The following is an 18,473-nucleotide window of genomic DNA, read 5'->3' as shown; positions in this document are numbered from 1 at the left end:
TACAATATACAAATACCCAGTGTGACGTGCAAATGCCCACTGTAGCGTGTTGTATAGAACTGCCAACTTTTTGCATTAAAAAAACCATTGTAGTCAAAAAAAGTTCACTTATTGGTATCATAAATGTGTGCTAAACTGTATATCATTTTATTTTGAAGAATTCGCTTATAATCAAATAACTAGTATATTAAAATAAATGTATTGTGTTCCCCAGAGAAGGCAGTATTATAACTTGGTTGCAGTGTAAATGGCATACTTGTCCTGGGAAAAACGTTTGTTCCAGTGATCATTTTTAATGACAAAAAGTAAAAAAATCAATGCAACACTTAAATTAATGATTGTCCCATTGGCATGGATAATCTTTCCCCCTGTCCAGAGCTCGATTGAACCTAATCCTCGTGTGTAGCAGTCATAACTTGAACAGCAAGTTGTCATTTCTGAATACGAGAAATAATGCCTAGATAAGCAGGATCCAGAACACGAAAACATAATTCATCGCTTCCACTGGGTCATGTAGCACATTCATCAATAGGTTACAGAAAAAGTGGCTAACAGTGATAAAGTATGTTTTTCTTCTATCAGGTGGTGATGAAGATGAGGACTTTGACATCCAGAGAAACTCCGGCACCATCTCAATTGCCCGCCCACTGGACGCCGCCCGCTGCTCCAACTACAACCTAACGGTGCAGGTCTCTGATGGCCACCACAGCGCCACGGTGCAGGTAGTGAAGGAGAAGGGCTTTTCTTCCTCTCAATTTTATTTTTATGTCCGGATTATGAGATGGTAGTTCAGTCAAAATAAGATCAAAGAGATGACTGGTTCCTTCAAGGTTTTTATTACGAAATCAAGTGTAAAGTGAAAATGACTGACAATTACTTTTATACTGGAAGAGCGGTCCATGAGTAAAACCGAAATCCTAAGAAAATAGAAAAGGATGGACAGCCACTTTAAAGGGAGTGGTACACACCGGTGCAGGAGATCTTCAGTTTATTGGCAAGTAAAGTTCTTCGAACAAGAATAGACTGTAGAGTTTTACACGAAAGTTTAATTTTTCTGACCATTCTGGAGGTTGCCCACAAATGTACGTCCAGCTCCTGCCACGCTTCCGGAAGCGGATGCTGGGCCGCCTTCCTCCGGGGCATCGGTCCGGTCTGAGGAGTACCGATTTTTTTTTTCTTTTGGGACTTCTAGTGCCGTGCATTGAGGGCGGGGGTTCTGTCATGATTTGCCAATTGCCGTCATCTGCGCCCACTCTTTCAGCCCAAGCTGCCACTCACTCCCTAATTAGTCCTGCTTCTATTTAAACACGTCATCTTCGTTCACTCCTGGTCGGTCCTTCTGCGAACCTCAGTGCAACGTTTTGATCCCGACTTGTTTCCTGTATCAATCCCCGATCCAATTTCTGTTCTCCTGTCCCTGCTACCCGTATCCTGGTTCTGTTTTCTGTGTCTACCCGACTTGTTGCTCCTCCTGCCCAGCGATCACCGGATTGCTGTCTTTTTCCTCTCGCCCTGACTTCCCCGATCCCTTAACAAAGCATTGTGTGGAACATTACACATTTGGATCCACGGCTTGTACTGGTCATGACCAGGGTTGGGTAGGGTTACTTTAACTTGATTACTTTCAATTACTTTTGGATTACTCCAATACCAAATATGCTAATAAAAGACAAAAGAAACTAAACATGAATAAAGTTACTACATTTTCACTTTTTATGGCAAAAATGATGTTAGCAAGCTGTTTGGATTTATTTTCATTTTGTTTCTGTCGCATTTTATGTTAGTTTTGCCGGAGATCAAAGAGATCAAAGCCAGGAGAGAAAGCTTACCACGTGTTGTGAGTCATAATTTTATTCATATTTAGTTTCTTTTGTCTTTTATTAGCATATTTGGTATTGGAGTAATCCAAAAGTAATTGAAAGTAATCAATTTAAAGTAACTCTACCCAACCATGGTCTTGACTATAGTATGTGCCCCCACTGGTAGATACGCAACATGTTGTGCTTGTAAAATGTCAGTTAAGAGTCAATAAAAACCTGTTTTTGTCCATCTCTGGGGGTGACCATTACTTGAATATCAATATTACTCTAGCTTCGGTTATTGACAAATTCCGCCTCTGTCTCATAAAACAGCTAACGCATGACCAGCTCAGTCCTGAGCAACCTCAATGTCATCATCCACCGACCGGATGTGATTTAACCAGGTGGATTTGGGTTCTTAAAAGGACAGTGTGTATTATTTTACCACTATTATTGTTGGGTGGGACCGAAAATGAGCCAGAGTGCCCGAAAGGGAACCCGCACAGGAAGAACATGCCAATTCCGCATAACAAGACCAGCAGCTGGAATTAAACCCTGGACCTCTGCACCTCAGGTCACACAAGCTACCCATTTATCTGCTGTGATGCCTGCACTGTGTTATCAGTAGACATTAGTGGCCCATAGAACAAAACCTAGTGTTAATCTTGAAACTTTTTTGTCTCTATTCAATTCACACTTTTATGACTGAATGCTCTCTCACATAGCGAATGTGGAAGATTAAAAAAAGGCTGATGCAATTCTGTGTGTTTGATTTGCACCGCTGCTGAGTTGGCGTGATAACAAACACACAGCCACCTCTGTGATTTTGTTTCATCTCCTCCACACTGAATGTCATTTATTTACAGTGTTTATTTACTTTGTTTCTATGTTTTTATCATTACTTTTTTTTCATTTATTTCCTTTTTTTTTGCTGACCATAGGCCTATATCCGCGTCCTGGACATAAATGAGCATCGACCTTTCTTCCTCAAGACACTCTATGAGGTATGTAACTGCTTTTGAGTTTGCTTTTAGTACAGGAGGGGATTAACACCTGGGCCATTGGTTTAGGACCCACCATCCCACCCTATTCACAAGCCACAATCAAAATCAAGACAAACCTCATTTATCAAATGTATTGAATGAAGGGCAATTTAAACCAGAGGTAAGAGAATATATTCACTTTTAAAAAACAAAAAATGACCATCAAAACAAAAACAACGTGAAGTGAAAAAGTGTAACATTTTTGGCAGGGCTGGCGATCTTTTTTTTTGTTGTTCAGTCGACCAAAATGTGAACTGCTCTCGTGCAGGTACGATGCATTATCCCTGATATTGCTACAAGCAGGATCGGCAGAGCGTACTTTTGACGGGCATGGGTGCTCTTTTTGACTTTCTGCTTAAAATAAACAGCACTTGTGCAGTCACAATCAGTTGTTTCCAATATCATATTGTTGTAAACGGAGACCTGCAGAAGCACTTTTGTCAAAGGGGCGTACAGATCTAGCCCACCAAAAAATGAAATGCATGGTTGTGGCCGCAATTCATTAGCCTTAATCACCTATCTTGCAGGGTAAATTCCTGTCATGCGTGGCGGCTTTTTTTTCTGTGCTTACCGCCTCAAATGAACAGCACCTGTGCGGGCGTGATCTATTATCTCCAGTCGTCTATCTATGTATGTTACTTCTCATTGCCATTGTTTAATGGTGGTTTAGTGAATGATAGAAAATTATATAAGGTATTTTGGCCCACGTTTCTCAAATATAAAATATAGGCTTCAGATGGTGAGTAAATAATACTGCTTTCCTTATTTATATTTCATGAAATGTGGATTTTCATATCAAATACAAATGCCTATTGTTCCTGTTGGAATCTATGTGTTAGCTTTTCACTAGTTTCAATTAGGTTCACTACACTTCATGCATCATTTAAAAAAGTGCAACATTGTATCATTCCGGCCCTAGGTTTGTAGCTTAATTCTTTAATTTTGACCTTCCATCTGTTTGACTTTGACCCCCTGATTTAGGCCTACTATCATAAATATATTGGGCTTTAAGTTAGGTACCAGTTCTTAGCATGTTAGCAATCATTCATAAGAAAAATTATAGTTGAGTCAGATTTTGAGGTCATCTGAGGTTAAGTTAACAAATTGTCAATAATTCATTCATATTTTGTTTTAGAATTGTGTTTAGGAGAATAGGGAATTTGAATATCAGTCAACATAGAATAGAATAGAATAGAATAGAATAGAATAGAATAGAATAGAATAGAATAGAACAGAATAAACTTTTCGGTCATTAATAACAACGTAGTGAACATTGTTTACAACAAAATCAGACATAGCACACCAGGATAAGCAAGATAAACATAAAGACTTAAAAGATAAAAAAGCGATAAATCAGTAATTTTTTTACAAGCTAGTGCGCAATAATAGTGCAGTGAAAAATAATGCAAAATCTTTTAGCAGCAACAAAATTTCCCCAAAACTCTATAAAATGTGACTGGCAATATATATTTATATTTCATAGTCGTGCACGCTTGTTTAAGGGGGCGATGGCCCTGAGGAAAAAACTGTCCCTCAGCCTATTAGTCCTTGTTTTATTGAACCTGCATGTCTATCAGAAGTGGAAACAGGTCAAAATCTGAAAAAAAGCACAAGAAAACTGGTTAAATAAATGTTGATGCTGGCCAAAGTTATGTCATACAGACCTGGTTTTGAATTACCAATATTGTTTTTCTCACTTCCTGGTAACTGTCAGGTTAGAGTCCCTGAAGACACGCCACCGTGGAAGGACATCTTGCATGTCGCGGCCAATGATGCAGACGCCAACAGCAAGCTGGTCTTCTCCATTCACAGTAGCCTGCACCCTAACAGCTACAAACTCTTCCACCTGGACCCCAAGAGCGGCGTCCTAGCCACCACAGACAAACTGGACTATGAAACCATCCCGCTGCACACACTTATTATCACGGTAATGCTCACACTGTGTGTAAATGCGTTGCTCTGTTAGAGTCATCTTACCAGATAGTTCTTAGATTTTGATTTGGGTTGAGTGAGGTCAATGTATTTTCTGTATATACCCCTCAATCATAACAAGTTCACTTTGATGAAACGACACACAATGTCTTCAAATGTGGAAGCAGAGAGGATGTGGAAGCAGCAGTAAAACAGGCCAAAGTCGTAATGTCATGTCTATCAGGCTGAAAAAGTTATTAATCATCACGTTTTTGGACCATAAAGCGCACCAATAGTGAGACAAAGGATTCTGATTTGACGCGTACTTAAGCCCCAAACAATAGAATTAGTGATTGTATTGGCAAGCTAAGAGCAAATCAAACCCTACAGTATTTTTTATCTCATTGCATGGACTTTTTTTTCATCATGGCAGATTACCCTTCCATTGATGGATTTACAGCAATGCAAACTATATTTTAAAAAGCATTAGATTTTATTGTGCACTCTATTTTTACGAGTAAAACACAATCTGTCACCAGAATATTAGAAAAACAAACAACCTGTGTTTGTTTAGAAGTGGAAGTGGCAAACATTTACCAAAACCAAAATCTAATGTGATTGGGGAGCGGTCTGTTCACGCACAAATACTTTGCAAAATAAAGAAGCTGTAGACAAAATATTAAATTTGATTGAAGTATTTATTTTGTTGTTTTAATTTGAAAAATTGTTACAATTTTCTTTTAATTGGTAGGATTTTTAAGGGGAGAAAAGCGGTAGTCCAACACGTAAAGTGGTAGTGTTGTCGAGGATCTTTTTTTTTTAAAGTAGCAGCCCGTTGATTTCATTTATCAGTTATGGTAGGACACTAAAACATATGTTTCTATGCTACAGTTTATAGATTGCTTTTTTGTACTGCCAATTAAATGATGAATAATAAGATATAGGCAGGGTTGGGTAGGGTTACTTTAACTTGATTACTTTCAATTACTTTAAAATTATGACTCACAACACGTGGTAAGCTTTCTCTCCTGGCTTTGATCTCTTTGATCTCCGGCAAAACTAACATAAAATGCGACAGAAACAAAATGAAAATAAATCCAAACAGCTTGCCAACATCATTTTTGCCGTTCCATGTATTCCGTTACTCCCAAAGCCTGCACAAAATTTAGTAATTTCATTCATATTTATTTTCTTTTGTCTTGTATTAGCATATTTGGTATTGGAGTAATCCAAAAGTAATTGGAAGTAATCAAGTTAAAGTAACCCTACGCAACCCTGGATATAGGATCATTTATTTGTAAATCTGACTGTGTCTGACCAGACACAAACCACACTGCACATCACTCGTATACACTGTATTTATCATTGGTATTTAAAGATGCTTCCCTAATATTTGACATTCCATAATCTTGTGACACCTTTGCCAACATACATCACACATAACGTGTTCTCACTTGGCCACTGTGTGTTAGGTACGTGACCAGGAGATCCCAGTCAAAAGGAATTTTGCCAAGGTGATGGTACATGTGGAAGACTGCAACGACCATGCGCCTGCATTTTTCATCACACGTTACGAGGCTGTGGTGTCCAACGTTTTGCCTGCAGGCTCCAAAGTAGTGCAAGTCAAAGCGCTTGATGGTGATGCAGGCAGCAATGCTGATATTGCCTACTCGTTGCATTCAGGTGAGACTCAAGAGGCTTTTTTGGTTCAAAAATATGAGTAAACAATGCAAGAGTATTTTGCAGAGGTGTAAAGATGATGGATAACAGTGAAACAGTGTGGCAGGTAAGTCAGTTGTTGTTTGCAGAAGACACAGCGCTTGTGGCTGATTCTGAGGAAACATTGAGAAGGTTGGCAACGGAGTTTGGAAGAGTATGTGATAGGCGTAAGTTATGTGTGAATGTTGGGAAGAGTAAGGTGATGAAGTGTTCACGTGATGGAGTGGGCATGACGTTAGAAATCAGGTTGCTTGGACAGGTGCTGGAAGAAGTTGAAAGCTTTAGGTACTTGGGTTGTGATGTGGCTACAGTTGGTGGAATGGAGTGGGCGGTGAATCAAGGAAGCAAGGTTTTGGGTGCTCTGAGGAGAGTGATGAACAACAAGACTATGAGTATGGATGTTAAGAGGGGACTGTATGAGAGTGTGATTGTGTCGACTGTGTGTATAATGCAGAGACTTGGAGCCTGAACGCAGATTTAAAAAGGAAATTGAATCTTTTTGAGATGAAGAGTTTGAGGATTATGTTAGGAGTGACAAGATTGGATAGATTGCGAAATGAAATTGTGAGAGACAGAACTGGAGTAGTCGTGGAACTGAGCAAGCGTGTTGATAAGAAAGTACTCGGTTGGTTTGGACACATGGAGAGGATGGATGAGGAGCAAATGTTGAAGAGGATCTACAGAGCAGAAATCACTGGAAGGAGACCAAGAGGAAGGCCGCGATTGACGTGGATGAATGGTGTTATGAGTGCACTGCCGGAAAGAGGTCTAAATATAATGGAAGCTAGAGCTCTTGTTAGTGATAGAAAGGAGTAGAGAGGTGTTTTGAAAGGATAGTGGGATTGTGGACGCGTTCTTAAGGATGGGGTGGGCACCCGTATGATGCGGCAGGGGTAAACCAGTGAAAGCTGTCGGGCCCCTCTGTTGAACAAAAGAGTGTGTTGTGTCACCCTGACCCGAGTGACATGGCCGCTTTCTGGTGTCCCGTTTCATCTGGAGGGACAAAAGCATGACCAACTTGGGTGCCGAGGTGCCTTACTTGTTTGGGTGTTTGGGCAATTGAGTTGGCCATGGTCCAAAAAATTTTGTGCGTGTTTTTTTGCTATTTTTTTTCCCTTTTATTATTATTATTATTATTTGTTATTGTATGTGTTGTCTTGCTGTCGGTCACCCCTCTTGAGGTATATGACCAAAGTAGATAGATAGATAGATTATAAAAACATGCGGGAAAAAAAGTAAAACACCACAAAAAAAATATAGGAAAATGAGTTATGAACCCCTTGAAAAACTAGGGATTCCCATAAGAATAACTTTATTTGTTAATTTAGGTTATGTTATGGCCTGTCTTGAAGAAAATTACTAGAGACGAGAATTAAATTGTAGGAACATTTTCTATGGGTGTGATATACCAATATTTTTTTAAACTTTTGTAATCGGAATTCAATTACCTTGGCTCTTTTAGCTCATTGATGAGCCAAATAAATTGTTTTAGTAATTTACTATACACAATTTCTTTAAATCATATTTCATTATATTTGATCATTTTAAAACTATTCTTTCCTAAAAAGCAACTAGCAAAAAGTCCTTCAGTAAATAATTAATGGCTTTTCAATTAAATTAAACAGGTAAAAAAGTAATTTGGCGGAGTACTAGGTTGAGTTATGGGACATATTAAACTATTAAGTCAAAGTTACACTCTATATAGTCTCAAGACTAAGAACCGCCGACATATGCTCGCCCTTTACTCCCTTTGTGGTCGAAAGTCAGCTAGTTAAGAGCTCCAGTGGAGCAAACTGCTCAAGGACGCCATGATGACACCCCGAGAGAGCTGTAGAGTGCTTCTCAATTTCCTCCCCCGGTGAAAATTTTATGTTTGGGACTTCCTGGGCTCAGGCCAGCTCTCCAAAGCTATTTTATTGTTTCATTTGTGACCCGCGCAGAATGGAATGGAACAAATACCTCGAAGCTTTCGGCAAGGATTTGCCTCTGATCCCATAGCACAATAAAAGAAGGTGTGATTTATGTTTGTGTTTCTTGACAAAGCTTTTGTGTTATTGTTCACACATTTTTTGTGAGATAAAAACATCAGAGCGAGGATTCATGAGAAGCAGGAAACATAATAAATCGATTTACGATCACTTGATTTATGATTCTACATCAATACAGTGTGAATCAGTTCAATTGTCTAGTAACAATATGCTATTATTCTCCCATTCTTGCTAAGAGTCTTCCAGATTTAGCCCAAAAGGGATAATAATTACAAAATAATGTTTGTTTGAAATCTGTCCTCTTCTATTCAATCAAAAAACATAACCTCACTGCACAATATGTGTACTCATTTTACCTACAAACAGTAGCGCTATAGTCTTGGCTCCAAGAAACATAATATTTGCTGCATTTAAAGTTAGACTACGATTTATTGATGTAACAAAAAAATCAAACAATGATGATTTCCTTTCTCCTAATAGGAAATATCAACAACATTTTTTTCATTGATGAAGTGCTGGGCTCTATCAGTGTGTCCAAGCCTTTGGACCTTCAGCAGCAGGACCCCTTCCACCTGTCTGTGAAAGCCACTGACCAGGGCTTCCCTCAGCGCAGCGACATCTGCTCCGTTCACATACATGTCCGTATCTCTGATCACACGCCACCTGTCTTCCTTGACGTCGAATATCTTGCCGAGATCAGCGAGCTGAGCAGTTTGGGGACACCTGTTATTACTATATTTGCCTATAGCCCAACCGCATTATACTACACGATCGAAAATGGAAATCCAAACGGAACGTTTCACATTGACCGATACACCGGCATGATCACAACCAGAAAGCATCTTGATTTTGAGACAATTTCATCCTACACACTCAACGTTTCAGCAACCTCTAGCTATGGGGCCGTTTCCAGGAGAGCAGTTTACATCTATGTGATGGATGAGAATGATAACACTCCTATTTTTGGACAAAAGGAATATGTTGGTAAAATCAGTGAGGCCGCTCACATAGATACCCTGGTGATGTCCGAAGAAAACATTCCTTTGGTCATCCAGGCCACAGACGCAGACCGAGATGCAAACGCGCTGCTTGTATACGAAATTTTGGAACACGAGGCTAGAAAAGTGTTTAAAATCGACACTAGCACCGGTGCAGTCTTCCTAGCAGCACCACTAGACTTCGAAAGCAAGGCTGAGTATCACTTCAGAGTGCAGGCAAGGGATTCGGGGAAACCGTTGTTGTACTCAAACCAGCCTGGCAAAGTCACTGTGCATATTCTTGATGTGAATGACTGCTCGCCACAGTTTATGTCCGCTGCCTACGAAGCATCCGTTATCTCCCCGCCTATCTTGGGTGCAGAGGTGACAAGAGTGGAGGCTCGTGATGCAGACTCCACAGTCACATACAGTATTTCAAAAGGAAATGTGCATGGGGTCTTTTCCATTCATCCTGCAACTGGGGTCCTCACTGTGGACAACGTGCTAAAGTTTAATCCATTCTATCAGCTAGTTGTAAGCGCTTCAGATGGTCTTCACCACGACTCTGCCACTGTGAAAGTGAATGTAACCAACGTAACGGAGAGCGGTCTAAGCTTTGAGCAAAAACTATATTCAGTGAGTGTTTTAGAGAACCTGAACGGCGTAAAAACATTGGCTGCCCTCAAACCAATAGGGTGCTATCTAAATGAGCCTTTGGTTTTTGTCCTCTTGAACCCTATGGGGAGGTTTGCAATCTCCCAGTCTTCCGGTGTTATGGAGACAACAGGCTTGACGTTTGACCGCGAGGACACAGACACCTATGAAGTAGTGGTGATGCTACAAGACATAAGAAGTCCACCAAGGACAGCCACTGCCATGGTCAAAGTCTTCATAGACGACGTAAATGATAACCCACCTCAGTTCCTCAACCTGCCTTTTTCAATAACAATATCTGAAGACACAGAACCAGGAGATGTCCTGTATCAAGCCACCGCCAGAGACAAAGACTTGGGTGAGAACGGATCAATTGTCTACTCCTTGAAAGAGGATTATGACTACTTCAGGATTGATCCAGATATCGGTGATATTTCTTTCATGAGGCCTCTTGATTTCAACACCCTGAGCAAATATGTCCTCACGATTCAGGCGATGGATCAGGGCAATCCTAGTCACGCGACTAGAGCACAACTCAGTATTCAAGTGAGGAACCGGACGAACCCAGTTTTCCAAACATCCTTATACCCTCTAAAAGTCCCTGAAAATGTTCCACCCTTCACAACCATCTTGCATGTGCAAGCCAGGAATCCTGAAGGCTATCGCCTGATTTACAATCTTGTGGAGGAAAACGCCTCCAAGCACTTTCATATTGACTTCAAGACAGGTGCACTGACAGTCACCACCCCGTTGGACTATGAGAGCAAAACTCTCTACGTGCTGACCGTGCGAGCCACAGATTCCGTGAGCGGGTCCTTCTCTGAGGCATCTATCGAAGTGGAGGTAGAAGATGTAAATGACAATGCTCCCTTTTTCTCCCAGCAAAAATACACCACCAGCATCGCAGAGGGGCTTCCAATTGGCTCTCCAGTTATACAGCTGTCTGCCACAGATTTGGACTCTGGCAGGAACAAAGATCTGACATTTCACATTTTGACAACAGAGGAAAATGAAACAGATTTCTTTGGCATAGACCACCAGAGTGGATTAATTTTCCTAAAGCAAGTGCTGGACCATGAAAGTAAGGATCGCTTTGAGTTAAAAATTCAAGTGGTTGACAATGGAAGCATCGCCTTGAGTGGTGATGCTGTCGTATTGGTAAATGTTACAGATGTCAACGACAATCCCCCAGACTTCTTCAGCTCACATTTTCAGACCTCGCTAGATGAGTCAGCGAAGTGTGGCCACATTGTCATCAAGATTCAGGCTAATGATCCGGACGTCATAGACGCCAACCGCCTCAAATACCAAATCCTCTCGGGTAACGAAGACCGTTACTTCCACATCAATGAAACATCTGGGATCATCTCCTTTACAAATATTTGCAAGAGAAACCTGGATCCGTACTACAATCTGACAGTGGCAGTTTCGGATGGCGTTTTTCAGAAAAGCGCACCTGTCAATATCGACATGATCAACAGCAACAGGTACAGCCCATTTTTTCGACAAAGCACATATGAAGCAGAAGTCAATGAAAATGCAGAAGCAGGTACTCAAGTGATAAGGCTGGCTGCAATTGACCCGGATGACGGGCCCTACGGCAGCGTGGAGTACACCATCATAAACAATCTGGCAGATGAGAAGTTTGATATTGACGCTGAAGGGCAGATCAGAACCTCACAACCGCTGGATAGAGAAGACCCTGACCAGAAGGTGATTGCCATTAAAGTGATGGCAAAAGACGGTGGAGGTAAAGTGGCCTTTTGCACAGTCAAGATCATCTTAGCGGATGACAATGACAACATCCCACAATTTAAAGCATCAGAGTATCACGTTACCATTCAGTCAACTGTCAACAAAGGATCCCCTATCATCCAAATTATGGCATATGATGCAGATGACGGTAAAAACGCAGACATTACCTACACTGTAGATGAGGCGGAGAAGGCCACAGAGGATGTAATTGAAATAAACCCATTCACTGGTGTTGTAAGTGTTAAGGAGAGTCTACTTAGCATGGAAAATAGGATATTCAACTTTAAAGTGAAGGCTCGTGACGGCAGCTTCCCCTTTTACAACTCCACTGTACCTGTACGCGTTAAAGTCCTTCCCCCTGAAACTCAACTGCCTAAATTCATTGAACCTCTGTACACCTTTTCAACTGCCGAGAACACGCCCGTTGGCACTGAGATTGGTTTGGTGAAAGCTGAATCAAACATGCCGCTCATTTACAGCTTGGTTGATGGCAATATGGTGGAAAGCAACAGGGACAAAGTCTTCAGCTTGGATCAAGAAAGTGGGACATTGTTATTGGAGAAGTCTGTTGACCACGAGAAGACAAAGTGGTACCGCATTGATGTGCTGGCTCAGGGCAACCATAACGGCACTGAAGTGGCCTCAATAGTATCTGTCAGTATCCAGGTGCGGGACGTCAACGACAACCAACCTGTGTTTGACGCCAATCCGTACAGGGCCTACCTGGCGGAGAACATGCCTGCTGGATCCACTGTGATCCAAGTGACAGCCAATGACCCAGACACAGACAGCAATGGTCTGGTCACCTACAGTCTTGAGTCACTAATCGATGACGATACCAACGTCACCAACTTGTTCTCCATCGACGGCGATACCGGCTGGATCGTAACAGTGCGTGGAGCTGACTGCGAGGCTTCCAGACTGCACCGCTTCTACGTGCTGGCCACCGACCATGGGGGCGATGCCAAGTTATCCTCAAGTGTCCTGGTGGAGGTGACAGTGACCGATGAAAACGACAGCCCTCCTACATTCTCGGAAGACACCTTTCATGGCACCGTGGCAGAGAACAGTCGGCCTGGTGAGGTCATTGTTTCCATGACGACCACCGACGCCGACGTGTCGCTCGAGAACCGTCTGGTGACATGCTACATCACAGGTGTGTGTTGGTTTTTGTCAAAATTTCTTATGTTCAGTTATTTTGAATTCATACAGGGTTTGTTGTTGATTTTTAGCATCAAATTTACAACAAATAAATGTTTACTTTTAGCATAATTAAAGTGGGTTTACAGTAAAACCCCTTCAAAAATGATGAAATAATGGATGGTAATTTACCATTTCTTTAATTGCAGGTTGCTGATCGTTAGATGGCCAGCGATTATTTAGAGTACCGACATCTTAAAAAAGGCCGGTCTAGGCATTGATATAAATACCTGTCATCAGTAAACACCTATTCCTTCTAAGTGGATATATTCATATATTTTGTTCAATTTATATTGATCTGAAAGACTCCAATACACCTAGTCTTTTTAATCTCTTAGTAGGATTCCATTTCAAAACAATCTAATGCAATGTCCAACAGGTGGCTTTTCATTTTTTTGTCATCTTCTCTACCCACTGACGATGTATTGACTTTCTGTGCGACTGATTTGGCCATTTGAAAATCCCTATTAATCGCTTCCTCAATGGAATTTTTGTTAGGCTTCCATGAATCACAAAAGCTGAGCCCTGACATGAATACCAACAGCGTCCCCCGCACTCGACAACAACAACAAACATTAATGCAAATCCTTTGTATTCCCCCACCGCCTGCCCACAGAGAGTCCGCCATGCCATAAGGTAGATCGCTGTCAAAACAGACTTTTTGAAAATATGTTACCTTCGAGCTTAATGAGCTGATGAGTTTCAATTACGCCCTCCAAATCCGTACAACATCAATCAATTTTACCTTCTATCTTTTTTTAAAATGTTTCATAGGTTGACCAGATCCAGTTTAATACCGTAACCTGATGAATCAATTAATAGAAAAATGTTGCTTTTTACAGCACCAGAATCTCTTTCCAGGCAAGTTAAACTCCTCCAAGCCTAACATGCCAACACTTAATAAGTGGTGACAATTTATTATACATATTTTTTCGACCTTACATTTTTAATATTTACTTATTATTAGATACATATTATAATCAATACATGATTTACTAATGAAATCAAAACTATTAAGTATAAACAACAAACAACTTCAAAATAATTAATCTAAAACACAGTGTGTTTTTGATACTTTCATTCATTAATCCTTTTAAGAGCAAAAAAAAATGCAAGGTGCAATATAATCCCTTCACAACCCACTTCAACTTGATGCTACTTGAATAACATTGTTTAATTCTTGGGAATTTGTTTGTTGCTGTTGAAGAAACTGAACTGTAAAAAATATAAAATAGCCTTGTACTGTCATGGACATCAAACCAAGCTAAACCCACAAAGAAGGACTATGACCACGGAGGACATGTTATAGAAGCTTTAATTTCTTTCTCCGGATGGTAAAAACTGCAACAATGCAATACAATGCAATCAAATCATGTGCCAATATGTTCATGGAAAAAAGTGCATAAACATTACATCTATCCGAACTATTACGAAATAGAGTTGTTTATACATCATACAAAAACTTTCAGAAATGTCAGTAATTGCTTACATCAAGCTCGCGAAAACAGAAGAGATGCAGGGTGCGCGGATCATTTTCCTTTTTTTTTTCTCAAAGCAGAAATAAACACTAACTATTCATGAAGAACAATTCTTGATTGTACACACGTTTTGAGTCTCGTGCTATATTTTAAACACAGTAAGTTATTTATAAGAACCGCAATTGCCTATAGGGCAATACAAACCTTCCTATAGTTAGTGAAAATGCCTCTCTTTGAGAATATTCAATGTGAACGATAGTAATACACAATAACTTTTGAAAAGTTCTGGATGTTGATGTGTTCTTAATTTTGTTCTATTGTCGGGGCCACAGATGGGGACCCTCTTGGCCATTTTGCTGTGATCCATCGTGACGAGGGTGAATGGGGTCTGATCGCCAAAGAGCCCCTCGACCGTGAGGCCACCGCGGCATATGTGCTTACAATCACAGCTACAGACGGAAAGTTCCAGACGCCCGTCACTGTGCACGTGGGTGTGATAGATGAAAATGACAACACGCCGCAATGCCAACAGGTACAGTAAATATCTTTCTTTTTTATCATCTGTTTTTCCACATAGGGTTGGAGGATCAAATACAATTTTGTATCATGTTGTGGCAAAGAGACACAATGTAAATATCACCTACAACTGGAAGTTCATGATCAATATGTGGTGTCATATGCAATAAAAATATGTGGTACTCTTATGTGTTCAATTTCGAAAATACTACGGTTAAATATTCTCAGTTTACTAGACTCTCCTTGTAAACAACTGCACTCACTTTGAACTGTAACGTCAAAGATATCTCTTATCATTGTACAAAACGACTACTTTCATTATATTTTCTCAAAAATCTTGGCCTCATAATGAGGCAAGATAATGTATATTTGAATTATATCATTCTATACATTATTTACCTGTGCAGATGATTGCTTATGTCTGTATTGAGAAAAACTAGTGACATTTTGTCCAACCTTATTGGCTAACAACATCATACCACAGGGTAACAAGATTACTGGCCAGTATGGTCTGTATTAGAGATGGAACAAGAGAATATCACAATGTCTTTATTCTTCTACCAAGTCATGTCACATTTATTTGTATAGCCCTATAGGCCAAAATTACAAAAACTGCCTAAGGCCAAGGGAAAACCTAAAAAAAAAACAACATGAGGAAATAAAGAAACACTGAGAAAGCACTGCATACGAAGTAATTCCCCTTCCAAGATGAACAGGATTCAATTGATGTTGCAGGGCATCATCCATCTATTATCTACACCGCTTTTCCTCACTAAGGTCGCGGAGTTGCTGGAGCCCATCTAAGCCATCTTTGGGAATTGGGCAGGGGACACCGTGAAGTGGTTTCCGGCCAGCCACAGGGCACAAAGAAACATACAACCATTCACACTGTCATCCACACAAATCAACCTGCCACGAACCCCTCAGAACTGTTTAGGAGATGTGCTAACCACTTAGGTGCCATACCGATAGACAAAATATGGTAAACAGCAACAATAAATGTAAGTAACTAAAATGGTGAAAGAAGTCCAAGACTTCAATATCTTCTCATCTCAGTCAGATGTTGCAATGACTCAGGTGCAAGTGGTGGCCGCTGACTCATTCAAGTTCATCTTTCTCCCTTGCTTCGCCACCAGCCAGGCAGCAGGAAAGGACGACAACATTATAGTATGCGGTTGGCATCAATCATAAGCTGTAGAATATAAGTCTCTCTTAAGTCTGACTTTAACAATTCCACTGAGGTTGCAGATCTTATCTCAGAAGGAAGAGCATTCCACTTAATAGGGGACCGATTGGAGAATGCTCTTGAGTTTTTTTTCTTGGCTTTTGGAATCACAAGTACAATCACAAGCGTTTTCCGAGCAGAGTCTCAAAACAGGAACATAGAGAAAGACGAAATTAAAAAGATTAGAGGTTGCAAGACCACGTAAATCTTTGTATTTTAGTAACAGAACCTTAAGTCTTAAGTGGAAATGGAGGTATCATGTTGCATTATCTCGTTTTGAACGATATGCTAATGGAGTAAACATACAGACCTTTTGCTTACATCTATTATTTTGTGTGTGTTTTAGCTCATGTATTCCGGGAATCTAATGGAGAATTCTTCACCCAGCACTTTTGTGTTGAAAGTGTCGGCCACCGATGCAGATGACGGCCCGAACGCTCTGATTTCGTTTAGCCTGCATGGTCCTGATGCAGATCATTTTCATTTAGACCACCTTACTGGTATGTTTTTTGTTTCCTACACAAAATAAAGGTATTTGGTCGAGATGTACACAATGGTAAAAGCTTTGTTAACAAACAGTAGATAGATGTTTAGCCAGTAAGTTAAAAATGTTTGCCGTGGTCATATGATCCTGCAGCAAAACATCTGTTATTAATTCTTCTTCATACCTTTAGGAGAACTGTTCACCTTGGCTGCTCTAGACCGTGAGTTAGTGTCCGAATACAAGATGTCGGCACGTGCCACAGATAGCAGTGGACACTTCTGTCAGTCGGACATTTTGATAAGGGTCCTGGACATGAACGACAATGCTCCTGTCTTCTCCTCCAGCCATTACCACATCAGTGTGTACGACAACACGACAAGGACCACACCTGTCGCAGCAGTCTATGCTCACGACACAGACACAGGTACCACCGCACAAATCAAAGCCTGAAACTCAACATCTACATTTTCATGGTTCGCAGATCCCTTAACCTCCTGATTAGTCAGGGTACCACTTCCTGTGGTGTCTCTTGGGCAATTAAAGCCTGGCAGTGCTAATACCCCTCGAGGCCAGTTTTTAGGGTTGAGGTTTGCTTCCTCAAATAAAACCAGTAGTTCTGGTTTCCATTTTTAACACCAGCAGGAGAAGCCTCCTGATCTGACTCAGATTCTGCACTTTCATCAGCCTTTGTTGGTGTAAAGCTTCTTTCTGCACTTCAGAAATGAGCCAGACCTCGGCATTGGCTGGCAAAGGCCACATCGAGTACATCTTGAAAATAAAATAGTCTAGGTATAAGAGTTATTTTCTTATTTTACTAGAAAAACAAGATATACAATATTATAAAATTAGAAAAATAACATTTTTAACTTTCCAAATTATCTGGCAGTGGAATAAGGATTATTTTTCTGGTAATGTGGTAGGGTTTCTTATTAAGACAAGAAAACATTTCAAATCTTACAAGTAAACTTGCTTGTCTCAATAAGGAACATTTTTTGTTCAAACTAAAAACGTGTTCAATTATTCATTCATTCACTCTAAATATCTCTTTAGGTGTACCAAATAAAACTAAGTCTACCTGTTGTTAGAAATCATATTTATATGTTTGACCTGTAGCATTAACGTGTGAAATCCTACACATTTAGAGTGGCGTATTCACATAAGAAAGAAAATATGCATTGCTAATCAAGGTCTAACACACACGTCGCTCATTATTTGGTAGCCTACCGGCTCACAAATGATCCAAATCATAGTATATCTTCTAGGACTGAAATAATTGCATTACAGTTTGTTATGTAAAATGTTTGAATTGGGCTCGTCACATATAAACATAATCTCTAAAAAACTGCCATCTTAAAACAAGCAATTGAGCCCGTCTGGATAATGAAACAGAAGAGACCTAAAGGGTTCTCAGTTTACTTCAAAGAGTCTGCGTTCAGTTGTCAATGACAGCATGCCGGTTATAGTAATTGCCTTTTGGTCTCTACCTGTGCTGTTGCAAGTAGCAGGTACAAGCACCAGAGAGGTAGCTCACTGCAGAAGAAAAAACATTCATGTGGGCAAGGAAAAATACACAAGTGTTCCATTAGATCAATGAAAGTGCCGGGAATGCAAGCGCAGCTACTTGATGGGGCTCTTAAGAGTCCAAAAGTAAGCAGATCAATTCTACTACAAGAGACTGCATCAACTCATGGAAGTGGAAGTGTATTTTACCAAGATAGCTGGAC

General features: G+C 40.4%; 1 protein-coding gene across 1 annotated transcript in view; it reads left to right on the top strand.

Moving 5' to 3' along the window:
- fat2 (FAT atypical cadherin 2) overlaps positions 1-18,473 on the top strand; it is a 168,419-nt gene that overhangs the window by 69,131 nt on the left and 80,815 nt on the right. Inside the window, exons 7-14 of the mRNA XM_088344531.1 lie at positions 583-722; positions 2,741-2,803; positions 4,557-4,769; positions 6,226-6,436; positions 8,941-13,002; positions 14,857-15,056; positions 16,612-16,765; positions 16,940-17,173. Of these exons, the coding sequence (XP_088200657.1) occupies positions 583-722; positions 2,741-2,803; positions 4,557-4,769; positions 6,226-6,436; positions 8,941-13,002; positions 14,857-15,056; positions 16,612-16,765; positions 16,940-17,173 (5,277 nt within the window). The remainder of the gene's footprint in view (positions 1-582; positions 723-2,740; positions 2,804-4,556; positions 4,770-6,225; positions 6,437-8,940; positions 13,003-14,856; positions 15,057-16,611; positions 16,766-16,939; positions 17,174-18,473) is intronic.

Source organism: Urocampus carinirostris, chromosome 9, assembly GCF_059441175.1.
Source record: "Urocampus carinirostris isolate Australia breed hairy pipefish chromosome 9, RoL_Ucar_1.0, whole genome shotgun sequence".
Lineage (NCBI taxonomy): Eukaryota > Metazoa > Chordata > Actinopteri > Syngnathiformes > Syngnathidae > Urocampus > Urocampus carinirostris.
This window is presented reverse-complemented; position numbering and strand designations above follow the sequence as displayed.